The 27,756-nt window shown below is 41.3% G+C and overlaps 1 protein-coding gene across 1 annotated transcript; it reads left to right on the forward strand.

Moving 5' to 3' along the window:
• On the forward strand, positions 1-27,404 carry TEX49 (testis expressed 49). Its single transcript, XM_049883024.1, has 4 exons — positions 1-79; positions 21,857-21,979; positions 26,748-26,892; positions 27,356-27,404. Exons 1-4 carry the CDS (start codon positions 1-3, stop codon positions 27,402-27,404), a joined length of 396 nt encoding a protein of 131 aa, XP_049738981.1.
• Positions 27,405-27,756: the final 352 nt, after the last annotated feature.

Below are 27,756 nucleotides of genomic sequence, written 5' to 3' on the forward strand. Positions count from 1 at the left end.
ATGGCTTTCTTCAACTTATATCTATTGGGATATCAAAATTCTTTTCGGAACAAAAAAAAGGACAAAACTGAAGAAACAAGTAAGGGGAATATAGAGTGGGGGGAGGGTTAGGCGTACCACTTCTTTTCCTAGCTGGGGTTAGAGATTTATCCCCCAAGACCAGCAGCTGTATTAGGTGGAATTCTGAAGTAGTGAAAGTACCCGTTCAGCTTTCCTCTTCTGTCACTCAAGGGCTTTATTAAGGTACCCAATTTGTTCAACTGAATGAATATGCTCATTCACTCATTTGCTCATTTAGTCAGCCTTTATTAAGCACCAACAATGCGCCAGACCTTTGCTGGTGACTGAATAGATATCCCTGCTATCAAGTAGCTGACTATCTGATGAGGAAGATGAGCAATGCAAACAGAAAAATTACAATTTAGCATATGATTAAGTGTGAAATGCTATGAAACCATAAAGGAAGGAAATACCTGAATACTATTGGATTTTGAAAGAGAATGAGGGGATCCTTTAGAAAAGGCCTCACAGAGGAAATGCTTCTAGAACTGAGTGTTGAAGGATAAGTGGAGTTCACCAAGTAGGCAAGAAGGGAACTAGCACAGATAGGAACAGAGACCTGAGAGCAATATTATGTGAACTCCAAGTACATGGATACAGATGAAAGGTAAAGTAGAGAGGTGTTGGGAAGCAGGCCTTGAAAACTAGACAGGAGCAAGGTAACTGAGGATGCTGTTAGCCATGCTAAACATTTTAACTTTATAGGGAGCCATAGAAGAATTTTTAGTAGTCGGTGCGTAAATACCAGATCTGTATTATATCACAGTGACTAGTAGTACCTCATACATAATGGAGGTTTAATAAATATGTGTAGGGCGGGTGAAAGAGCAAATGATTTTGAATGACTAACTAAAAAGGAGGAGCCTTGGTGGTACAGTAGTTAAATATTCGCCAGCTAACTGAAAGGTCAGCAGTTCAAACCCTTGAACTGCTCTTTGGGAGAGAAATGTGGCAGTCTGCTTCCATGAAGATTTACAGCCTTGGAAACCCTATGGGGCAGTTCTACTCTGTCTTCTAGGGTCACTATGAGCAGAATCAGCTCAGTGGCAGTGGGTTTAACTCAAACAGGAAGTTAGCAGAGGCTTTGCAGGAGAGTGATTTAGATCTTAGAAGATGAGTTGTTTGAAAGCATGGGAAGTGGAAGAGAAAGGGTATTCCAAGCAGAATGGAGAATATATTAAGGAAATTAAGTGTAGGTGGGCACTGAAGCAAAAATTACATTCGGTGGAATATGGGAAAATATCCCCCAATAGCTTTCTAAAAATTCATAGGAGGTATATTTTTTAGTTCAGAATGGCTTTATTCTACCCTCACGTTTGATTAATAGTTTGCTCAGATACAGAATTCTAGGTTGAAAACCATTTTCTCAGAATTTCAAAGGTATGCCTTTATTGTCTTCTAGCTTCCAGTTGAGTATCTTTGTGTTACTTGTTTTTTTATTTCTTTCTGGCACCTTTTAATTTTCTTTTTGTCCCATTTTTGTTTTTAATTTTATTTTGTTTTAGGTGAAAATTAACAGTGCAAAAATTTATACACAAATTGTTTTTCGACATTGGTTGCAATCCCTGCAATGTGTCAGCATTCTTCCCCTTTCCCTTTCCACCCTGGGTTCTGCATCCATTTGTCCAGTTTTCCTGTCTCTACCTGCCTTCTCGTCTTTGCTTTTGGGCGGGTGATGCTCATTTTGTCGCTTATACTTGATTAAGAAGCACGTGTGTTATTGTTTGTTTTATAGGGCTGTCTAATCTTTGGCTGAAAGGTGGACTTCAGGCTTAAGTTCTGACTTAGCAGGGGGTCCAGGGACCATAGTCTCTGGAGTTCCTGCCATCTTTGTCAGACCAGTAAGTCTGGTCTTTTTTTTTTTTTTTTAATGTGAATTTGAATTTTGTTCTACATTTTTCTCCCACACTGCCCAGGACCCTCTACTGTGATCCCTGTAAGAGTGGTTGGCAGTCGTAGCCAGGCACCATCTAGCTCTGGACTCAGGCTGGTGGAGGCTGTGGTTCATGTGGCCCATTAGTTCTTTGGAACTAATACTTCCCTTGTGACATAATATCATCTTATCTTTGTTTTGTGATATTAACAATCATTGATCACTTTCTAGATACATTAATTCATTGGGGTTTGCCAAATGGTAATATTTAATTTTATCATTCTGTCTTTATTTATTAGCTGGAATACTGCTATGAAGAGAAATTTCCCCTCAGCAACCATTTGATTACCCTAATTACCAGTGGAAACCCTGGTGGTGTAGTGGTGAAGTCCTACAGTTGCTAACCAAAAGGCCAGCAGTTCAAATCCACCGGGCGCTCCTTGGAAACTCTACAGGGCAGTTCTACTCTGTCCTGTAGGGTCGTTATGACTCGACAGCAATGAGTTTTTAATTACCAGTTGCCGTCGAGTTGACTCTGACTCATGATGTATCAGAGCTGAACTGTACTCTATAGGGTACAGTTTTTTGTTCTTTTGTGGGGGATGTTTATGCTTTAGGTGAATGTTCCCCAGTATTTTGAAATTTCATTATGATGGACTTTGCTATTAGTCTTTTTTCATTCACTGCAGTAGACTCTCATGAGCTCTTTCGATCTGGAAATTCATGCCCTTCGTTTCTGAAATTTTTTCTTTTATTATTTCTTTACTAATTTACTCTATATTTCCTCTCATTTGTCTTTTTAGAATTCCTATTTGTCAGCTATTAAGCCTCCTGAATTGATCCTCTAACTTATTAATTTATTAATCTTTGTCTACTTTTTTTTTTAATTTACTCTTTGGGAAGCTTCTTCGATTTCATCTTCCAACTGTATGTATTATCTACTGCTGTGTAACAAATTACCCCAAAATTAAATGGCTCAGAACAAAACATTTACTATCTCACAGGTTCTGTGAGTCAGGAATCTGGGAACAGCTTAGCTGGATAGTCTGGCTCAGTGTCTCTCATGTGGTTGCAGTCAGGATGTCAGTAGGGGCTATAGTCATCTGAAGGCTAGAGATGGAAGAGAGAGGAGCATTGCTGGAGGATCCATTTCCAGGATGGCTCAATAAATAGTTGTTGGCAGGAGGCCTCAGTTCCTTTCTGGCTGTTGATATGACACCTCAGTTTCTTACTACATGGGCCTATCCATCAGTTGCTTGAGTGTCTCACAACATGGCAGCTAATTTTCCACAGCACAAGTGATCCAAGAGAAAGAAAGAAGGAAACAACAATGCCTTTTTATAACCCAGTCTCAGAAGTGACATACTATCATTTCTACCTTATTCTGTTTGTTAGAAGCAAGTCACTAAACCCAGCCCATACTCAAGAGAAGAGGAATTAAGCTTCACTTCTTGAAGGGGGGAGTATTAGAGAATTTGTAGACATATTTCAAAATCACCACACCTTCGTACCAGAACATTTTGTTACCGTATTTTTAATTTCCAAGGGTTCTTTTTGGTTCTCTGATTCCCTCTACCCCATAAAAAAAATCTCCTTGCTTTTTCCCATGGATATTATACTTTGTTTTGTTGTTTTCCAATATTGTTGGCATTCTGGGTCCCTTGCATTTCCATATAAATTTTAGGACCAGCTCGTCATTTTTTCCAGGTACCATTATCTTTGGGTGATACTTCCTTACAAAGAATTCCAAGAGTCTAAATTGTGTCTGGAAAGGGATGTGGCATTTATCCCTCTCCTACATCCAAACTTGAATTTGGCAAACATTCAGGAGTCTCCAACTTGGTTCAGAATGAGGTCATCTAAGTTTTTATTAGTAATTCTTTAAGATGCTCTTGATGTATTTTAGAAAATGTGAAAAGCTCAAAATTATATACAGTGGAACCTCTCCTAAAGAAACTTGCTAGATTAATTTGTTTTCCATTTCCTCTGAAAAACGTCAAAAGATGCCTACAACAGTGCCCTCCATGATTCCCTGCCAATGCATCTCATGCACAGTCACCTCTCTCTCCTTAGAGGCTTCAGTGATGATGCTCAACAGGTTTCAGCAGAGCCTCCAGACTAACATGGACTAGGAAGAAAGGCCTGGCAATCTCTTTCTGAAAATCAGCCAGTGAAAATCCTATGGATCAAAACAGTCTAATCAGCAGCCGATCATGGGGATGACACAGGACCAAGCAGCAGCTCCTCAAAATGTTAAACAGTTACCCTTCTAAATATATTGAAAATACATGTCCACATGTCCACACCAAAACCTGTACATGAATGTTCACAGCAGTATTAGTTACAATAGTCAAAAGTGGAAACAACCCAAATGTCCATCAATAAATGAATGGAAGCAAAATGTGGTATATCCATTTGTACGAAGTGTCCAAAATAGGTAAATCCAAAGAGATAGGAAGATTAATCATTTCTGTGGGGCTGGAAGGAGGGAGAAATGGGAAGTGACTACTAGTGGATATTGGGTTTCTTGTGGGAGTGATAAAAATGTTCTAAAATTAAATAGTGGTGATGGTTACACAACTGTGAATAGACTAAACCACTGAATTGTACACTTCAGAAGGGTGGATTTTGTGGTCTGTGAATCATGTCTCAGTAAAGCTGCTGATAAAAAAAGATAATGGTATCTCAGAGTCATCATCATTTAGCATAGAAAACATTGTATATTCCCATGACCAAGCCTAATATTATCAGTACAGATAAATACATATATAGATATATCCTGGTGAAATTTTCTTATTTCAGTAATGAATAAACTAACACAAGGCCTCAACTTCACATCACTAACTCCAGGAGACAACAAAGCAATGTCTACAGACCTTTGAGGATAAAAATTTATGATCCAAGAATTCAATCCCCAGATAAATTGATGATCATGTGTGAAAGTATCAAAAATATCTGCCCATGTAGCAAGACTCCCAAAATATATAACTCACACTCATGTCTTGAAAAGTTTTCTCAACAGTGTTGTGCAGATAAATAAGAAATCAATCAAAATCAAAGGATAACAAAGAGAATTAAAAAGAAAACAACATAAGATCTTTGAAACCAATTAAACATGTAGAGACACCAATGTAGTTTTAAAGACACGACCATGAGGCCATGAAAGATTAAGAAGACAAATAATTTAAAATGTAGAGGTTTTGATTGAATAAGTAGAAATGAAGAATTCACCTTTTTAATTAAGCATCCAAGGAATGTATATGAAAACTTCAATACATTCCCGAAATAAATTCCTCTGTCTTCAGTACCCTGCCACTGAAACAGTAAAATCCAAAGTTGATACCAGAAGTTCAAAGGTGTAAACAAAACAATCTGAATATTAAGAAACAGGCTACTAAATAACTGTTGAGTCATAAATCAGGAATTCAATGACATTTTTAAAAATCACAAAAATAAGAGTACTTAATATCAAAAAATTATAAAAACTGGTCAAACCACGGTCTCATGGAACATCTAGCTCAATTGGCATAACATAGTTTATAAACAAAATCTTCTACATTCTACTTTGGTAAGTAACATCTGTGGTCTTAAAAGCTTGCGAGCAGCCTTCTAAGATACTCCACTGGTCTCACCCCATCAGGAACAAAGGAGAAGGAAGAAAACTAATGACACAAGGGAAAGATTAGTCCAAAGGACCATTGTTGTTAGGTGCTGAAGAGTCTGTTCCGACTCATAGTGACCCTATGTACAACTGAAAAAACACTGCCCGATCCTTAACAATCATTGTTATGCTTGGGCCCATTGTTGCAGCCACTTGTCAATCCATCCTGTTGATGGTCTTCCGCTTTTCCGCTGACCCTCTACCAAGCATGATGTCCTTCTCTAGGGACTGATCCCTCCTGATAATACGTACAAAGTTTGTGAAACGTAGTCTCACCATTCTTGCTTCTAAAGGAGCATTGTGGTTGTATTGCTTCCAAGACAAACTTGTTTGTTCTTTTGGCAGTCCATGGTATATTCAATATTCTTCACCAACACCACAATTCAAAGGCATCAGTTCTTCTCTGGCCTTCCTTAATTCATCGTCCAGCTTTCCCATGCATATGAGGCAATTGAAAACACCATGGCTTGGGTCAGGCTCAACTTAGTCTTCAAGGTGACATCTTTGCTTTTTGGCTCTTTAAAGAAGCCTTTTGCAGCAGATTTGCCCAATGCAATGCATCTTTTGATTTCTTGATGCTGCTTCCATGGGTATTGATTATGGATCCAAGTAAAATGAAATCCTTGACAACTTCAATCTTTTCTCCATTTATCATGATGTTGCTTATTGGTCCAGTTGTGAGGATTTTTGTTTTCTTTATGTTGAGGTGTAATCCATACTGAAAGCTGTGGTCTTTGATCCTCGTCAGGAAGTGTTTCCAGTCCTCTTCATTTTCAGCAAGCAAAGTTCTGTCATCTGCATATCACAGGTTATTAATGAGTCTTCCACTAATCCTGATGCCTTGTTCTTCATATAGCCCAGCTTCTTGGATTATTTGTTCATCATACAGATTGAATAAGTATGGCAAAAGGACACAACCCTGACACACACCTTTCCTGACTTTAAACCACTCAGTATCCCCTTGTTCTGTTGAAAAACTGCTTGATCTATGTACAGGTTCCCCATGAGCACAATTAAGTGTTCTGGAATTCCCATTCTTCACAATGTTATCCATAGTTTGTTATAATCCACACAGTTGGATGCCTTTGCATAATCAATAAAACACAAGTAAACATCTTTCTGGTATCCTCTGCTTTCAGCCGGGATCCATCTGACATCAGCAGTGATATCCCTGGTTCTACGTCCTCTTCTGAATCCAGGTTGAATTTCTGGCAGTTCCCTGTCGATACACTGCTGCAGCCACTTTTGAATGATCTTCAGCAAAATTTTACTTGCATGTGATGTTAATGATATTGTTCAATAATTTCTGCATTCCATTGTATCACCTTTCTTGGGAATAGGCATAAATACGGATTTCTTCCAGTCAGTAGGCCAGGTAGCTGTCATCCAAATTTCTTGGCAGAGAGACAAGTGAGCACTTCCAGCGCTGCATCCGTTTGTTGAAACATCTCTATTGGTATTCCATCAATTCTTGAAGCCTTGTTTTTTGCCAGTGCATTCAGTGCAGCTTGGACTTCTTCCTTCAGTACCATCAGTTCCTGATCATATGCTACCTCCTGAAATGGTTGAAGGCCAACCAATTCTTTTTGGTATAGTGACTCTGTGTATTCCATTCATCTTCTTATTTAATACTTCCTGTGTCGTTTAATTATTTTCCCCATAAATAAAATTAAAAAAATTATTTTCCCGATAGAATCCTTCAATATTGGAACTCAAGGTTTGAATTTTTTCTTCAGTTCTTTCAGCTTGAGAAATGCAGAGTGTGTTCTTCCCTTCTGGTTGTCTACCTCCAGGTCTTTGCACATGTCATTTTAATGCTTTACTTTGTCTTCTCGAGCTGCTCTTTGAAATCTTCTATTCAGCTTTCTTCATCATTTCTTCCCTTCGCTTTAGCTACTCGACATTCAAGAGCAAGTTTCAGAGTCTCTTCTGACATCCATTTTGGTCTTGTCTTTCCTCTTTTTAATGACCCTTGCTTCATGAATGATGTTTTTGATGTCATTCTACAACTCGTCTGGTCTCCATCATTAGTGTTATGTGTGTCAAGTCTGTTCTTGAGATGGCCTCTAAATTCAGGTGGGATATGCTCGAGGTCAAACATTGGCTCTCATGGACTTGTTCTAATTTTCTTCAGTTTCAACTTGAACTTGGATATGAGCAATTGATGGTCTGTTCCACAGTCAGCCCCTGGCCTTGTTCTCACTGATGATATTGAGCTTTCCCATTGTGTCTTTCAATAGATGTAGTCAGTTTGAGTCCTGAGCATCCCATCTGGCAAGGTCCATGTGTATAGTCGCTGTTTATGTTGGTGAAAAAAGGTATTTGCAGTGAAGAAGTCCTTGGCCTTGCAAAATTCTGTCATGCAATCTCCAGCATCATTTCTGTCACCAAGGCCATATTTTCTAACTACCAATCCTTCTTCTTTGTCACCAACTTTTGCATTCCAATAACCAGCAATTATCAATGCATCCTGACTGCATGTTTGATCGATTTCAGAGTACAGAAGCTGGTAAAAAATCTTCAATTTCTTCATCTTTGGCCTTAGCGGTTGGTACATAAATTTGAATGATAGTTGTATTAACTGCTCTTCCTTGTAGGCAGTATGGATATTATCCTATCACTGACACCATTGTACTTCAGTACGGATCTTGAAATGTTCTTTTTGATGATGAATGCAACGCCATCCCTCTTTAAGTTGTCATTCCTGGCATAGTAGACCATATGATTGTCTGATTCAAAATGGCCAGTACCAGTCCACCGCAGCTCACTAACACCTAGGATATCAGTGTTTATGCGTTCCATTTCATTTTTGATGATTTCCAATTTTCCTAGATTTATAGTTCATACATTCCACCTTCCAATTATTAATGGATGTTTGCAGCTGTTTCTTCTCATTTTGAGTGATGCTATGTCAGCAAATGAAAGTCCTGAAAGCTTGACTGCATCCACATTATTAAGATCAACTCTACTTTGAGGAGGCAGCTCTTCCCCAGTCGTGTTTTGAGTGCCTTCCAACCTGAGGGGCTCATCTTCCAGCCATATATCAGATAGTATTCCACTGCTATTCATAAGTTTTTCACAGACCAATTTTTTGGGAAGTAGATTGCCAAGTCCTTCTTACCAGTCTGTCTTAGTCTGAAAGCTCAGCTGAAACCTGTCTGTTATGGGTGACCCCTCTGGCATTTGAATACTGGTGGCATAGCTTCCAGCATCACATCAACACACAAGCCCCCACAGTATGACAAACTGACAGACACATGGGGGCCCAAAGGACTAATGGACCACAGCTACCACAGCCTCCACCAGACTAAGTCCAGTACAACTAGATGGTGCCCAGCTACCACCACTGCCGGCTCTGATGAGAATCACAATAGAGGGTCCTGGACAGAGATGGAGAAAAATGTAGAACAAAATTCTAACTCACAAAAAAAGACCAGGCTTACTGGCCAGACAAAGACTGGAGAACCTCTGAGAGTATGGCTGCCAGACACTCTTTTGACCTCAGTAATGAAGTGACTCCTGAGGGTCACCCTCCATCCAAAGATTAGACAGTCCCATAAAACAAAACGAGATTAAAGGGCAGAACAGCTCAAGGACTAAAAGGCAGGAGACGACAGGAAAGCTGGCGATTGGGAACCCAAGGTTGAGAAGAGAGAGTGTTGACATGTAATGGGTTGATAACCAGTGTAACAAAACAATATGTGTACTAGCTGTTTAATGAGAAGCTGTTTGTTCTGTAAACCTTCATCTAAAGTAAAATTAAGAAAAAGTGGTCAAAGCCTTATATATAGAAGTAAATTTATAACCTTAAATGCATATTAAAAGTGAAAGAAAGCAAATTAATAAACAACTTTAATTCTAGAAGCTATAAAAAAACTCTAAGTCAAATCAGTAAAAAGGAAATAAATATGCAAGGAAATATAAGGAATTATAAATGAGAATGGTGACAATAAGTAAATCTAAAGCCTGGAACTTTTAATAAACTAACATAACAGAGCTGTGATTAAAATAAGTTGTGCTGACTTCTCCCATGCTGTGTATTGCCTTTTCCTTCACCAATATTAGCAAGAAATCAAACGGTGTATTGCATTGAGTAAGTCTGCTCCAGAGGACCTCTTTAAAGGGTTAAAAAAAATAATAAAGCAAAAATGTCACTTTGAAGACTAAGGTTTACCTGTCCCATGCTGTGTATTGCTTTTCCCTTCACCAATATTAGCAAGAAATCAAACGGTGTATTGCATTGAGTAAGTCTGCTCCAAAGGACCTCTTTAAAGGGTTAAAAAAAATAATAAAGCAAAAATGTCACTTTGAAGACTAAGGTTTACCTGACCCATGACATGGTGTTTTCAGTCACCTCATTTGCATGTGAAAGCTGGACAATGAATAAGGACATCCAAAGAAGATGCCTTTGAATTGTGGTGTTGGCAAAGAATATTGAATATACCATGGATTGCCAAAAGAACAAACAAATCTGTCTTGGAAGGACAGCCAGAATCCTCCTTAGAGGCAAGGATGGTGAGACTTTGTCTCACATACTTTGAACATGTTATGAAGAGGGACCAATCCATGGAGAAGGACGTCGTGCTTGGTAAAGTAGAGGGTCAGTGAAAGAGAGGAAGACCCTCAATGAGATAGAAACCATCAAAGAGGTTTTTTTTCCCGTGAGTAAACCTTTTGTTACTTTGTAATAGTGGTCTCAAACAGTCTTTGTCTTTTTGCAATCGACTTATTTCATTCAGCGTAATGCCCTCCAGATTCATCCATGTTATGCGATGTTTCCAAGATTCATCATTATTCTTCTTTAGTGTTTTGTAGTATTCCATTGTGTACATGGAAACCCTGGTGGCATAGTGGTTAAGAGCTACGGCTGCGAACCTAAAGGTTGGCAGTTCGAATCCACCAGGCAGTCCTTGGAAACTCTATGGGGCAGTTCTACTCTGTCCTATACGGTCGCTATGAGTTGGAATCGACTCGTCGGCAAGAGGTTTGGTTTTATTGTGTATGCGTACCACAGTTTGTTAATCCATTCATCTGTTGATGGGCACTTAGGTTTCCTCCACTTTTTGCTATTGTAAATAATGCTGTAATGAACATGGGCACGCATATGTCTATTCGTGTCACAGCTCTCGTTTCTTTAGGGTATATACCTAGGAGTGGGATTGGTGGATCATATGGTATTTCTATTTCTAGCTTTTTGAGGAAGCGCCATACCGTTTTCCATAATGGTTGTACCACCAGCAGTGTATAAAAACCAAAAAAACCAAACCCACTGCCATCGAGTCAATTCCGACTCATAGAGACCCTATAGGACAGGGTAGAACTGCCCCACAGAGTTTCCAAGGAGCGCCTGGTGGATTTCAACTGCCAACCTTTGGGTTAGCAGCTGTAGCTCTTAACCACTACACCACCAGGGTTTCCCCAGCAGTGTATAAGAGTTCTAATCTCCCCACATCCTTAACAACATTTGTTTTTTTCTGGTTTTTTTTTTTTTTTTTTGTAACAGTAATGTCTGGGTGAGATGGTCTCTCATTGTAGTTTTGGTTTGCATCTCTCTAATGGCTAATTATCTCGTGCATTTCTTCATATGTTTGTTAACAGCCTGAGTGTCTTCTTTGGTGAAGGGTCTGTTCATATACTTTGCCCATTTTTCAATTGTTTGTCTTATTTTGTTGAGGTGTTCAAGTTTTCTATAAATTTTAGAGATTAGATCCTTGTCGGATATGTTGTAGCCAATTTTTTTTTTTTTTCCCAATCTGTAGTTTCTGTTTTAAGTTTTTTGGAAAAGTCTTTTGTTGAGCATAAGTGTCTTAGTTTTTAGGAGGTCCCATTTATTTTTTTAGTTCATCTTCTGCTGTGTGTGCATTTTTAGTTATGTTTGGTATTCTATTTGTGCCATATATTGGGGCCCCTAACCTTGTCCCTAATTTTTCCTCCATGATTTTTATAGTTTTACATTTTATATTTAGGTCTTTGACCCATTTTGAGTTAATTTTTGTGTATGGTGTGAGGTATGGATCCTGTTTCATTTTTCTACAGATCAAAAAATCCAATTTTGTCAGCGCCATTTGTTGAACAGACTGTACCTTCCCCATTCAATAAACTTTGGTCCTTTGTCAAAGATCAGCTGTCCATAGGTAGATGGATTTACATCTGGGTTCCCAACTCTTTTCCATTGGTCTCTGTGTCTGTTGTTGTACCAGTACCAGGCTGTAGAGTAGGTTCTGAGATCAGGTAATGTGAGGACTCTTACTTTCTTCTTTTTTTAATAAAGCTTTACTTATTCATAAGCTCTGGTGGCATAGTGGTTAAGAGCTCGGCTGCCAACCAAAAGGTCAGCAGTTCAAATCCACCAACCACTCCTTAGAAACCCTGTGGAGCAGTTCTACCCTGTCTTAACAGGGTCCCTATGAGTCAGAATCAACTTGACGGCAATGGGTTTGGTTTTTTGGTTACTTATTCAGGGCCTCTTTCCCTTCCACATAAAGTTAGTGATTAGTTTTTCCATCATAGTGAAGAATGCTGTTGGGATTTGGATTGGGGTTGCATTATATCTATGTATCACTCTTGCATATTTACATTTTTACAATGTTAAGTCTTCCTATCCAAGAGCATGGTTTTGTTTTTCCATTTATATAGGTCTCTTTTCGTTTTTTTGCAGTAGTGTTTTGTAGTTTTGTTTGTATAAGTCTTACATCCCTGGTTAGATTTAATCCTAAGTATTTTATCTTTTGGGAACTGTTATTAATGGTGTTGTTTCCCTGATTTCCTTTTCACAGTTCTCTTTGTTGATGTTTATTTTTGTGTATTGATCTTGTATCCTGCCACTTTGTTGAATGCTTCTGTTAGTTCCAATAGCTTTCTTGAGGAGTCCTTAGGATTTTCTACGTATAGGAGCATATCACCTGCAAATAGGGATAATTTTACTTCTTCCTTACTAATGTGGATGCCCTTTATTTCCTTTTCTTGCCTTATTGCTCTCACTAAGACTTCCAATACAGTGTTGAATAAGATTGGTGATAAAGGACATTCTTGTCTGGTTCCCTTTCTCAGGGAGAATGCTGTCAGATTCTCTCCATTGAGGATAATGTTGCTTGTTGGTTTTGTATAAATTTATTATGTTGAGGAATTTCCCTTCTATTCCTATTTTGCTGAGAGTTTTTATCAGGAATGGATGTTGGACTTCACCAAATGCCTTTTCTGCATCGGTCGATATGATCATGTGATTCTTTTCCTTTGTTTTATTTATGTGCGGGATTACATTGATTGATTTTCTAATGTTGAACCAACTTTGCATGCCTAGTATGAGTTCCACTTGGTTGTGATGTATTTTTTTTTTATATGCTGTTGAATTCTATTGGCTAGAATTTTGTTGAGAATTTTTGCGTCTGTATTCATGAGGGACAGTAGTCTGTAGTTTTCTTGTTTAGTGATGTCTTTGCCTGGCTTTGGTATTAGGGTTACGCTGGCTTCATAGAATGAACTTGGGGATATTCCTTCCTTTTCTACGTTCTGGAACAGTTTGAGTAGAATTGGTGTCATCTCTTCTCTGAATGTTTGGTAGAATTCTCCAGTGAAGCAGTCTGGACTGGGTTTGTTGTTGGGAGTTTTTTTATGACCCTTTGTCTTAGTTATCTAGTGCTGTTATAACAGAAATACCACAAGCAGATGGCTTTAAGAAAGAGAAATTCATTCTCTCACAGCCTAGGAGGCTAGAGGTCTGAATTCAGGGCACCAGCTCCAAGGGAAGGCTTTCTCTCTCTGTTGGCTCTGGAGGAAGGTGTTTGTCATCAATCTTTCTCTGTTGAGGAGCTTCTCAGTGCAAGGGAGCCCAGGTCCAAAGGATGCGCTATTCTCTTGCCTCTTGTTTCTTGGTGGTATGAGGTCCCCATGTCTCTCTGCTCATTTCTCTCTTTTATATCTCAAATTTTTCTTCTGCCATTATCTCTTAAACCCATCCCAACCAGGCTTTTCCCACCACCACTCCACTAAAACTGCTTTTAGTCAGTCATCAATGACTTACATGTAGCTAAATTAAAAGATAAATTCTTAGTACTCACCTTAACATTAACAATAAAGCACAAAAGAGCACAGATGGTTCTGAATCCTGGTGCTGTTGAGGCTGCTTGCTATTTATGGTCAGCTGGGAAAGATTTGGACCTGTGGACCATAATGGGGAACTTGCCTCATACCCTTCCATTACTCTAGAACTGGTTTGAAAAATTCACAAGGGAGGTGAGATTATGGATAAAATGCTGCATCTTTTTTTGTCTCCTAGCAAGCCCACATCTACCTTGCTTACCCCTGTCTTAACCCCAATTGCTGTGTCCATTAATTTAAGGAACCCACAGTTCCTGACTGTTTACTCTTAGTTGGACAAATCAAAAGATCACGCATGACTATCATTTGTAATCCACCCTTATCTCTAGAACTATTCCCTGGCCCCAGTTTCTTTCCGGCTGATTTCACCTTGTTAATTACATTCCCTCAGGTGACCTGACCCCTTTCTGTCCACCTGCTCTTCCACTGCAACTACGTAGTTCCTCATGTTCCAGTCAACCACATTCTTATCTGGCCCCTCAGCTAGGACTTTAACAGCAGCTATAAAAACAAACCTATTAATATTCACACTCTTCATTCAAAACACTATTACCATCGTGATATTTTTAAGTCATTCACAGAGTTTCTTTGAAGAAGAATAGGCTTTTTTTTTTCTCCTAGTAGGTGTGAGTGTATTAACATTCAACTCAGAAGGGCCCACTCAGTCTTTCCTTATTATAGTCATAATGAAAACTCACAGAGGTGAGTCAACACATGAAATCAAACATTCTGCCAATCACTGCCTCCTTCCTTTCTTTTCCACCTGATAAAGAGCCAAAATAGAGAAACCAAAATAGAAAGCCAGAATGGGGGAAGGGCAGCGTACTTTGCTCTATCCTCAACTTCAAAAACTCAGTTTTATCAGATGCCCACAGTTTCAAGTTCAACGGGGCTAGCTCACACTACCCAAATTTACCATGCCCCAGTTTTCTCACCTGTAAATGAACATAATGCCTTCCTTAGGTTTTCCTTAAGGAGACCTAGCACATAGATAAAAGGAGCCCTGGTGGCACAATGGTTAAGCATCCAGCTGCTAACTGAAGGGTGGGCAGTTCAAACCCATTACTCGGGAGAAAAGATTATAGCATAGGAATACCTATGAAGCAGTTCTACTCTGTCCTATATGTCACTATGAGTCAGAATCAACTCAACAGCACACAATAACAAGCAAATAGATCACCAGGTCTTTCTCCCACAGAGTGGTTAGGTGGTTTTGAAATGCCAGGCAATCTGCTTCCGTAAAGATTAAAAAAACAAACCAAACCCACTGCTGTCGAGTCGATTCCTACCCATAGCAACCCTATAGACAGAGTAGAACTGCCGCATAGAGTTTCCAAGGAGCACCTGGTGGATTCAAACTGCTGATCTCTTGGTTAACAGCTGTAGCACTTAACCACTACGCCACCAGGGTTTCCCCAGCCAAGAAAATCCTATAGAGAAGTTTTACTCTCACAGAGGACGGCACCCAACAACAGCAAGTATGCAGAACTGTACAACAAAATTGTGGGAAAAGTTATAAATCATACATAATTTACTACTTACATATGGAATATATACCTTTCCTATGACTGGAATATTTTTGTCCACTACCTAAGACAAAACAAAACAAAAGCAGCAGCCAAGAATCGAACAATGTATTGCCTTGGGCAAATCTGCTCCAAAAGACCCCTTTAAAGTCTTGATAAGCAAAGATGTCACCTTGAAGACTAAGGTGCGACTGACCCAAGCCATTGTGTTTTCAGTCGCCTCCTATGCATGAGAAAGCTGGATGATGAATAAGGACGACTTAAGAAGAATTGACGCCTTTGAATTACCGTATTGGTGAAGAATATCGAATATACCATGGACTGCCAAAAGAATGAACAAATCTGTCTTGGAAGAAGTACAGCCAGGATGCTGCTTAGAAGCAAGGATGGTGAGACTATATCTCACATACTTTGGACATGTTATCAGGAGGGATCAGTCCCTGAAGAAGGACATCATGCTTGGTAAAGTAGAGGGTCAGCGAAAAAGAAGACCCTCAACGAGATGTATTGACACCATGGCTGCAACAATGGGCTCAAGCATAACAATGATTGTGAAGATGGCGCAGGACCAGGTAGTGTTTTGTTCTGTTGTACATAGGGTCGCTATGAGTTGGAGCCGACTAGATGGCACCTAACTACAACAACAACACCCAAGACATTATTCCAAGGATAGGGTACATAGAAAACAATATTTTTAGCCATAGATCCTTGAGGAGGCTGGCTGGCTTCAAAGGATGTTTCATCTAGGCCCTGAAATAATCTGGCCAGTTATAGCTGCATACAGAATACCTGTGACCGGTGACCGGAACTCTCATGTCCACCAATCCGTAGATTCCTGCCCCTCCCAGACTCACCCTTTGTGATCCTATTACTGGTTGCCCTTGCAGGTTCAGCCCAGCTTCCAGAGTTTATTCAATTTATGCCGTGATCTCTAGAGCTTTCCTTTGTCTGTCCTGCCCAGGGGAGCACAGCACTGTCCTTTCTTTTGCTGAATCTATCTTACCGTCTGCTTTGAACCCTGATCTCCTATCTAGCCGCTCTTAGCTTCATACCTGGATACTCCTCTTAGTGACTTGATCTCAGACAAATTCCCTCTAATCTGGTCCTTTGCTGAGACACTCTATTGCCTTGTATGAAAACCCTAGATCAAGCTAGACTTCACCATAATACAAGTCTAGGCACTCAGAACCAACAGGTGTCTCAGAGGCAAATCAGTGGGAGTGGGTGGTAGGAAGAGATTATGCTTGTTCTTGTTCCAAGACAATTGATGATACAACGACCTCTCCTTGCCAGACTCTCCACAGACACACTTGATCTCCAAGATCTGAGATAAAAAAGGCTTCACTCCAGTTTCCTCCACTGCTGCCCTTATCATTCCCCTTCCCAGAGAAATTCACTTCTCTGAGTTGTTCCTCCAGTTCCAAATGAAGCTCTTCAAAGAAAGACTAAGCCCAAAAGCTGATCACATCTCACTTATGTTCTCATTTTCTGGAGCCTGTCAGAGGACACAATAGGCGTGCTCCCCCCCTCCACCCTCGCCACCCTGTTCACCCCCACGATGGCCTCTGCTCAATCTCCTAGGTCTCCTGGCCTCTCTGAGCAGCCTCTTTTGTGGCCCACCTGGTTCAGACAGTTGAGGATATCATTCTTACACTCCAGCAGATGGCAGTGTCATTCTACCTTTTCAAACAAGAGCATGGCTAGCACAAGAATAAACTGGCCAGAGCCTCTGAGCCCTCTGCCTTTCCCAATTGATACCAGCCACCGGCTCCTTGGAAACTCTATGGGGTAGATCTACTCTGTTCTATAGGGTCGCTATGAGTCAGAATCGACTCGATGGCAGTGGGGTTTGGGCCCTTGAGTAGATTCAGAGTAGAACTTTGTCCAGTAGTTTTCAATGTCTGATTTTTCAGAAGTAGATCGCCAGGCCTTTCTTACAAGGCATGTCTGGGTGGATTCAAACCTCCAATTTTTCAGTTAGCAGCCGAGCATGTTGACTGTACTACCCAAGGACTCCAACCAAATGGATTAAAAAAAAAAAAAAAAGATTGCCACCGAGTCAATTCCAACTCATAGCGACCCTACAGGACAGGGCAAAACTGCCCCATAGGGTTTCAGAGGCTGTAATATTTACGGAAGCAGACTACCACATCTTTCTCCCGCAGAGCTGCTGGTGGGTTCGAACTGCTGACCTTTCGGTTAGCAGCCAAGCATTTAACCACTGTACCATGAGGGCTCCACCAAATGGATAGACCTACAGAAGCTCTAGAAGTGTATCTTGGGAACCACCCATACTGTCTTGTAGCTACTGCAGATACCCATCTCCTATCTCCACCTGAAACTAGAGGGAGGAAGGTACTCAATAGTCATAGCTACAATCTGCCAAAGCCTAGGAGTGAGCCCACCTCCAGGCTGGGTAACTGTCTGTACTGCAACAGACAGGCCACTTTTCCCACAGAGGCTCAGACTTTCTCCACTGGTCTTTCCCACTGGGACTAGTCCAGTCCACTGGCAGAGTGGCCCACCAGGTTCCAGTCCTCTCTGTTCCCCAGATACTGGTCATAGGAAAAGATATTCCCCATTTCTGTGGAGCTCAGGGAGGCAGGGTTCTGCCCCTGGTTCAAGTAATGATGGACTGGTCATATCCCATACCCCATTCAAGGCTGCCCTGGGGTGAGAGGCACCCCTGACAAGACCCCCATTGGGCTATACATAAGAGAGCCCATCAAGACGCTGGTTCTATTAGTCCATGTTTCCCCTTAGTACTTGGTCTTTCCTCGGAGCTCTGATTAGATCATTTCAAGAGGTAGTTTATCATGGTGGTTAAGAGCATGGCCTCGAGCCAAACTGCTTGGGTTAAAATCATAGCTCTGCCATATGCTAGTTATGTGACCTCAGGCAAATTACTAAACTCTGTGCCTCTGTTTCACCATTTGTAAAATAAGGATAATAATAGTACCTACCTTATAGAGTTGGAAACCCTGGTGGTGTAGTGGGTTAAGTGCTACGGCTGCTAACCAAATGATCAGCAGTTCAAATCTACCAGGCACTCCCTGGAAACTCTATGGGACAGTTCTACTCTGTCCTATAGGGTCGCTATGAGTCGGATTTGACTCGATGGCACTGGGTTTGGTTTTTTGGTTTTGACCCTATAGAGTTGTGTGTACTTATTAAATGTGTTATACACATTTAATAAGTATTATTTTTATTATTTCCTAGAAAATCCATACTCCATTAGTAGTCTGTAGCCTGTACTTTCTAAGTCCTTCTGTTGTCTCAGGTTCAGAATCCTGAACAAGTGCATCACTTTGAGGAAGATATTTTTGGACATGGAAGCAATGGAACTGTCCCCATATGGGAAATGTGCCCTGGTGATTGTTCTGGTTCCCTGGGCTTATGCTCCTGAAGAACATGTCCACTTTCTCCCAAAGTACTAATAATTTCCTTGCATCAGGCAAGACAATAAGTACAAGATAACTTCCTAACGCACTTCAGCCTATTTCAATACATCTTAATGCTCCAGCCAACTTCAGGGGATTAATGCCCAACATCTGATATGATCTCCCAGACAGTAGTCATTTTTTACGTGCAATATCATAACATTTTCTCTCAAGCTGACCTTGTATGAATTTCCAGTCCGGGTGGTATTACTCTGCTTGCAGCAGCACCAACCCCAAGGCAACTGCAAGGGATGTGTGTTTCATATTATCACCACTATGTACCAGGCATCTGGAACTGCCAGGCAAATGCCCTAAATTGGAAGTCAGAATTCTAGAAACAGGTGAACTAGACCTATTCTAAAAATTCTTAAACCTAAAAATATTGTGGCCAATCAGTCCCAGTTCCAACAGAGGCAATGGGCAAAGCAGTGGATAACTAAGAATATGTCACCACCCTCTGGGTAGCCTATAATACTGAGAAACCTACACCATTAATTTGGATGAGTGGAAGATCCACCCAAGTACTTTTACACTATCTCAGATATTATTCATGGTCCATTCAAATTGTTACATGTGGTCTTTAATGTGGCAACCCACAATTTATGGCCCAGTTCTAGAAAAAGCTGTTCAGGGCATTTCATATCTATTTAATACCACCAAAAACCATATGGGTCATGGTACTAACTAGTTTGGTGAAGAACCTCTGTTATATGAACAAAATGATGGATTCATCTCCTTGCCACAGTAGAGTTTGCCTGTAAAGAACTCACTGCATCCCTCCACCCAGAACATGCTCTTTTACAGTAGCTGTGGCATGATTTTTACCCACCACCCACCACCCTTTGCCCCAGGTGTCTTCCAAACCTTGGCAGCTTGGGGAAGCTATGGGTTACGAAGAATACCTTCGAACTTGCCAAAAAGTGATGCAAGGAGTATGCCAACTGGTGCTTGATTCAAGAGGAAGGCATCCAAGTGGGTGATACTGTCCAGCACACCTCTAAGCACACAGTAACCATCCTTGTGGGAAGCTGGTCACCCGCTACTTGGAAACGGATCATAGAGAACATCAGCTGGCTGTACCCTTAAGGGCCATTAGTCTGAAGCCTTAGAACCAGATAAAGAACTCTCCATCACCTGCCCTCAGGCCCATAAGTACTCATGGCTCTGCTATAGGCTTAGTTATGTGACCTTGGGCAAACTACTAAGTGTGTCTGTGAATCTGTTTCCCCATTTGTAAAGTAAGGATAATAATAGTACCTACCTTACAGAGTTGTGCTAAGTATATTCAATAAACATTAGCTATTTTTATCTCCTAGAAAATCCATGTATTCCACTTTACATCAGTTCCCACTGCCCACTAGGAATATGCTCTTGTTCTTTCTCCTTGGGTCACATCTATTTAGCCATAAACATTATGCCACCTTCACTTAGCCCAAAGTGAGATGACCAGTCTCAGATGACACTGCTTCCAGGAACTGACCCCTTGTGGCTATAACCTGTGGTAAAGTACAAACCAGCCCTCCAGTTCAGTCCAGGCTTCCAGAACCCTATATTCTGACCAGGGCTTTAATACCGTCAATCCTCCAAGTCCTCAGCTGTCAGGGGTAGGGATTCAAACAGTGCCCCATCTGTGGTGTCATTATCTCAGAGAATGTTAAAGGAGATATTGATTAGAAGGCAAAAGGGTGGGAGGGAGGATAGAGATGATGAATGAGTGGGGCCAAGCCAGGAAGAAGGAGAACAAGCAGGAGCTGGGGAAGAACTCCAGAGGTGTCATCCCTGCCCTTCACCAGGGATGAATCAGCAATCTTCAACAAACTACTTCCAGAGAGAATGGCAAACTCCGATCCAATTCCTGACAAGTATCAATAACCAAGAGAAAAATCTTGGTTTTAAAAATCTGAAGGAGTGGGACAGAGCTGCTGCTCCATGAAAACAGAAGGGAGGTACTGAAAACATCAGTTGCAGAGCTGGGTTTTAATCTGCATCTGAAACTGGCTGATGGAGAGGGCAGGGGGCCTTGCCTTTTTCTGGCTTGAATGATGAAATGGATGAAAGGAACAGCCATCTAGTCACCCTGAACAGAAGTCTTGGAGCCATCCTATACAGCTCCTTTTCTCACCCCTTCACCAAGTCATGCTCTTCTGCATCTTAAATTTTTCTCAAACTCATCCACTCTCGTTCAGTATTCTAAGATTCAAGCTAAACCTTGCCTATTTAGGCAGAACATGAATTAAGAGTATATTGGGGAATACATAAAAACTGTGAGAGGCATGGAGAACAGAGCTTGGTGGATAGTAACCAGAAACAATGCTCAGAGTCATGCTGCGGATCTGGTCTGCACAGACACTGCTTATTCAGTGCTGTGGTAGGCACTGCTGGCACCAAGATGCAGCTTCACTGCTGCCACTTCCCCTCACCAGAAAAAGACTTCACCTGGTCCCTGCTGCTTTGCACCCTCATCTTTGATTCAAAATCTGGAGCAAATGTGTTTGATTGGCCTAGCCAAAACTCTTTGCCCATGCCCAAGCTGCAAGACAGGCGGGGTAAGGAAGAGCTGGTCTTTTCAGCTTTTATAGTGTACAGGTGTTGCCTTGTAAGAGGGGATTCCCAAACATCATAAGGGAGTTCAGATGCTAGGTAGCCACTGCACTACCTTTCCAGCCCATCCCTATCCCACTTCACTTCACCCAAGTCAGTGGGCTCCAAGTCAGTAGCAAGCTCTCTGATGCCTTTCTAATGCTTCTAGCAGTTTCACTGGTGCCTGAAATGCTATTACTGATACTACTCTGTCGCATGAACTCCTTACTTATCCTCCAAGGCTTAGCTCAAACAACATCCCCTTTTAGACCAATTGAAGCTTTGCAAGTATGTTGGTCCCAGGAAAGAAGTTTCCACCAAGATAAGGGGCCTTTTTCACCTACGCCAATCCTGTGTATCTGTCTCACATCCTGATTCCAGCCGTAGGCCCCTCAAAAGTCAAGAGTAAGTAAGGAGCAAGAATTGGGTGAGGGAGGGCTTGTGATCTCTGGCTCTCCCTCCCTTTCCTGTCACAGGCATTTGACTCCTGTGCTCCTGAGAACAGGATGGATGTGAGTGGCTAGGAGAGAGCTCTGCCATGTGCCTGGTTGGCTTGGAGACCAGGGCATCAGAGAATCCAAAAACCCCACGTATTCAGAGTAGTCTGCTCTCATTTCAGAGCAGGAGGAACCAGAGCCCACTAGGCTTCCCCCCATTATCTCAGAAGATGGAAATTATTCCGTGCACCAGAATAGCCACCTAAGATACCATGAAGCTGTACGCAAGGTGTCGTTAAAGACATGTAAGTACCTTGGAGGGGGTACCATGCTGGGGGCAGGACAGATATGTCTGAATTTGTAAACAATGGCTGGCATATAATGGAGCACGGTTATAGGGCAGAGAAAAAGTCAGACCCGGGAAGAGAGGATGAGAGAAGGAAGAAAGTAGACTTGAATGGTGTAGTGAGAGTGATAACAGTTGAATCAGACTTAAAAGCAGGACATCCAAGTGTGAGTCCTAGTTCTGCCTCTTTTTAGATATCTTACCTTAGGTGAGTCACTTTTTCTTTTCTAGCCAGGTTCCTCATTTGTAAAATTAAAAAAACAAAAACAGAAAATTCCTGTTGTATACTCACAGGATTGCTGTGAGGATCACACCAAAAGTGAGATTAATTTAAGAAAGTACTTTGTGAACGATCAGTTGCTATCTCTGTGAGGAACGGTAAACCAGGCACTAGCTTCACAATTTGACTGAACTGAGTTTAAACTCCTTTAGCCCAACTAGCCGTGTGACCTTTGGTAAAGTTCCTTTTAACCACTTAACCTCCCTAAATCATCTGAAATGGGAATAATACTCTAGCATTGTTGTGAAAGTCAGAAAAAATATACATTTCAGAAAGCACCTAGCACAAACTACTGATAACAGGCATCAACTTGGTTCGGTATCTAGGGAATTACGCTGTGTGAAAAAAGCCAACCCAGAAAAGGTCACATACTGTATAATTCCATTTACATAACATTCTTAAAATAACAAAATTATAGAAATGGAGAACAGATTGTTGATTGCCAAGGCGGGGCCGGGGTGGGTGGAGGAGGTGAGTGTGGCTATAGCAGGACAAGGTGAGGGTCCCCTGCTGATGGAACTGTTCTGTATCAATGTGTCAGTAGCTGGGCTTTGATACTGTACTATAGTTTCACAAGGTGTTACTATTAAGGAGAAATGGGTAAAGGGTACACGGGCTCTCTCTGGATTATTTCTTTGAACTACATGTAAATCTGTAATTATCTGAAAAAAGTTTAATTAAAAAAATATTTTCAGAAATTTTTTTAAAAGGCATGTACATGAAGATGGTTATCTAATAGCAAATTTTTTAAATCTTATCAGTTAATAGAAAAACAGCTAAGTCAAAAATATAACATCTACTCAGCGGAATCTACCACTTGTCTGTCAGTTTGTTGTATTGTGGTGGCTTGCATATTGCTGTGGTGCTGGAAGCTATTCCATCAGTATTTGAAATGCCAGCAGGATCGCCCCTGGTGGACAGGTTTCAACAGAGCTTCTAGACTAAGACAAACTGGTAAGAAGGACTTGGCGATCTACTACACACTAAAAAAACTGGCCAGTGAAAAACCTATGAATAGCAGTGAGATATTGTCTGATATATGGCTGCAAAATGAGCCCCTCAGGTTGGAAGGCACTCAAAATATGACTGGGGAAGAGTTGCCTCCTCAGTCAATCTTACTGACATGGATGGAGTCAGGCTTTCGGGACCTTCATTTGCTGATGTGGCATGACTCAAAATGAGAACAGCTGCAAATACCATGAATAATTGGAACGTGAAATGTGCGAAATGTGGATCTAGAAAAATTGGAAGTTGTCAAAAATGAAATGGAACACATAAAGACCAATATCCTAGGCATTAGTGAGCTGAAATGGCCATTTTGAACCAGACAATCATATAGTCTACTATGCCGCGAATGCCACATTGAACAGGAATGGCATCGCATTCACTGTCAAAAAGAACATTTCAAGATCTATCCAAGTACAACACTGTCAGTGACAGGATAATATCCATACTGCCTACAAGGAAGACCAGTTAATACAACTATTATTCAAATTTACATACCAATCACTAAGGCCAAAGATGATGAAATTGAAGATTTTTACCAACTTCTGCAGTCTGAAATTGATCAAACATGCAGTTAGGATGCATTGATAATTACTGGTGATTGGTCCTTGGAAACTCTATGGGGCAGTTCTACTCTGTCCTATAGGGTCGCTATGAGTCGGAATCGACTCGACAGCACTGGGTTTTGGTTTTGGGAATGCAAAAGTTGGACACAAAGAAGAAGGATTAGAAAATATGGCCTTGGTGATAAAAACGATGCTGAAGATCGCATGATAGAATTTTGCAAGACCAAGGACTTCTTCATTGCAAATACCTTTTTTCACCAATATAAACTGCAACTATACACATTGACCTCACTGGATGGAATACACAGGAATCAGATCAACTACATCTGTGGAAAGAGATGATAGAGAACCTCAATATCATCAGCTAGAACAAGGCCAGGGCAAGACTGTGGAACAGACTATCGATGGTTCCCATGCAAGTTCAAGTTGAAGCTGAAGAAAATTAAAACAAGTCCATGAGAGCCAAAGTACAACCTTGAGTATATACCACCTGAATTTAGAGACCAACTCAAGAATAGACTTGATGCACTGAACACTAATGACTGAAGACCAGACAAGTTGTAGGATGATATCAAGGACTTCATACATGAAGAAAGCAAGAGGTTATTAAAAACACAAGAAAGAAAGAAAAGACCAAAACAGATGTCAGAAGAGACTCTGAAGCTTGCTCTTGAATGTTAGGGTAGCTACAGGGAATAGAAGAAATGAAGTAGAAGAGCTGAACAGAAGATTTCAAAGGGCAGCTATAGAAGAAAAACTAAAGTATTATAATGAAATGTGCAAAGACCTGGAGTTAGAAAACCAAAAGGGAAGAGTGTACTTGGCATTCCTCAAGCTGAGAGAACTGAAGAAAAAATTCAAGCCTCGAGCTGCAATTTTGAAGGATTCTATGGGCAAAATATTGAATGAAACAGGAAGCATCAAAAGAAGATGGAAGGAATACAGAGTCACTGTACTAGAAAGAATTGGTCAACACTCAACAATTTCAGGAGATAGCATATGACCAAGAACCGATGGTACTGAAGGAAGAAGTCCAGGCGGCACTGAAAGCATTGGTGAAAAACAAGTCTCCAGGAACTGACGGAATACCAATTGAGACGTTTCAACAAAATGATGCAATGCTGGAAGCGCTCACTGGGCTATGGCAACCGACTGGAAGAGAACCGTGTTTGTGCCCGTTCCAAAGAAAGGTGATCCGACAGAATGCAGAAATTACCAAACAGTATCACACGCAAGTAAAATTTTGCTGAAGATAATTCAAAAAATGGTTGCAGCAGTACATCAACTGAGAACTGCTAGAAATTCAAGCTGGATTCAGAAGAGGATGTGGAACTGTTGATGTCAGATGGATCTTGGCTGAAAACAGAGAATACCAGAAAGATTTTACTGTGTTTTATTGACTATGCAAAGGCATTCAACTGTGTAGGTCATAACAAAGTAAGGATAACATTGTGAATAATGGGAATTCCAGAATACTTAATTGTGCTCACGCAGAGCCTGTACCTAGACCAAGAGGCAGTCATTTGAACAGAACTAGGGGATACTGCGTGGTTTAAAATCAGGGAAGGTGTGCATCAGGGTTGTATCCTTTCACCATACTTAAAAATTCAATCTGTATGCTGAACAAATAATTCCAGAAGCTGGACTGTATCAAGAACGCGGCATCGGGATTGGAGGAAGACTCCTTAACAACCTTCAATATGCAATGACATGATCTTGCTTGCTCAAACCAAAGAGCACTTGAAGCATGGTATTTTCAATCGCCTGATATGCATGTGAAAGCTGGACAATGAATAAGGAAGACAGAAGAATTGATGTCTTTGAATTATGGTGTTCATGAAGAATACTGAATAAGCCATGAACTGCCAGAAGAACAAACAAATCTGTCTTGTAAGAAGTACATCCAGAATGCCCTTTAGAAGGAAGGATGGCGATACTCCATCTTCCGTACTCAGGACACGTTATCAGGAGGGACCAGTCCCTGAGAGGGACATCATGCTTAGTAGAGGGTCAGCAAAAAAGAGGAAAACCCTCAGTGAGACAGACTGACACAGCGGCTGCAACAGTGGCCTCAAACAGCCACAATTCTGAGGATGGCACAGGAATGGGCAGTGTTTCCTTCTGTTGTACAAGGTTGCCATGAGTCGGAACTGACTTGATGGCACCTAACAACAACAACTCAATGGAATATTAGGATTTTTTAATAATGATTATAAAGACTATACACCAACCGGAATATGAGACGGTAATTCTAAGTGAAAAAAATATATAAATTTCATACACTGTTATAATTAGATTAAATTTATCCAAATAAATAGTAAAAATATATTTTTAAAAAAGTATCTAGGTAAGTCTGATATTATTTTAAAATTTAGAAAAGTATCTAATACATCATCCAGAACAAGAGAGGCACTTGATAAATATCTATTAGCAATATCTAAACGTTAGTTGGTATCACTGTTGAGTTTCGAAGAATTACCTAGAATGTGCAAAGGAGGCATTATTTCAGAGACGAGGGAAGGGAGAAGGAATGAGTAAGCCCCCCCGCCGCCAAAAAAGAAAAGACTGAACCACTAGATGCCATCTTGCACATTTCCCAAGTGGGTTTACCACTTGTTTTTCCACCATCTTGCGCTTGGGAAAAGCCGTCTTGGAGATGGGGTTAGTAGCAGCAGGAAGAACCAAGGCTGATTCTTCTGACCTTGAAGGGTGTGAGATGAATCCCGAAGTGAAGCAGGGCATGGCAGCCACATTCCCAGGACTTCTCAGTATCTGGTCAGGCCCAGTTGCTAGGCTGGGTTTGTTGCTCTGAGGCAATAAAGGGTGCGGAGAACTCGAAGGAATGTAATAAACTGCCCATTCTTCAACCCATTCAGTCCCCAATCAGGTCTTCAGAGTCCCTCTGACTGATGCCCAGAACTTCAGCTTCTGGCGGTCCCATGGTCCAGGAGAGCGCCCAGAGGAAACCATGCCATGGATCCGGAACCCCCGCCACTGTCTAATTAAAAGCCCAATGACCAGGTTAGGCTGGGAAAGGTTGGGGTGGGAAGACCAAGGGAAATACTACCTCCCCTCACTTAATCCTTAGAGATGGTTTCATCTTTGCTCAGAGTTAGGGAACAGAAGAGGTTTAGTCATTACCAGGAAAAGCTGGAACCAGAATCTGGGCCATGGTGACACTCTCAGGAGTTAAACACTTACCTGTCTTTGTGTGTCCTGTGTGTAAGACTCCTAAGCAGACACAAGTGTCTGTAGCATTCCTATGAGACCCTGGGTGTGTTATATTCCCTTCATAACTGCCTCCCCACCCTCTCCAACCACCATCCATTGGCAGTAGCCCTAATTCCCCATCATCATCCCTGCCCACCTGAACTCATGGCCAGTCCTGGGGGCTATTTTGGGGGGCCACCACCCCCTCTCCACCCTCCCCACCCCCACTCCAGCCTGGCCTGGCTGAATCTGACACCTTCTCTCTCCATTCCAGGTTTATGGATCATTCTATTATCAATGACAGAATGTTCAGTCTGTATTAAGCAGGATATGTGTGCAGAAGGACAAGATGGACTGTGGAGGGAGTATAAAGAGGGAAAAGAGGGAGAGGGTACCCTGGTCCAAACGGCTAACTAAAGAGAGGAGGGGGTCCAGAAAGCATAATAAACAGATTAGACTAGAAGTCACTTGTGTGTACTGGAACGTGTGTGTAGGGTGAGAGCAGGTGTGTAAGAGACTTCTGTAGGAGCCAGGCCTTGGTGTGAGAGGTTGGGGAGGAGCCCAGGCACGTGGAAGGACCACCCTAGGGGCATCTTGACCTCATGCGTGACAGGGGGTGCTCACAAGACTGAAGGGCCTAGAGTAGCCATGCTCCCTAAAGACACTGCAGCTTCA

The sequence above is a fragment of the Elephas maximus genome, chromosome 4, assembly GCF_024166365.1.
Source record: "Elephas maximus indicus isolate mEleMax1 chromosome 4, mEleMax1 primary haplotype, whole genome shotgun sequence".
NCBI classification, from domain to species: domain Eukaryota; kingdom Metazoa; phylum Chordata; class Mammalia; order Proboscidea; family Elephantidae; genus Elephas; species Elephas maximus.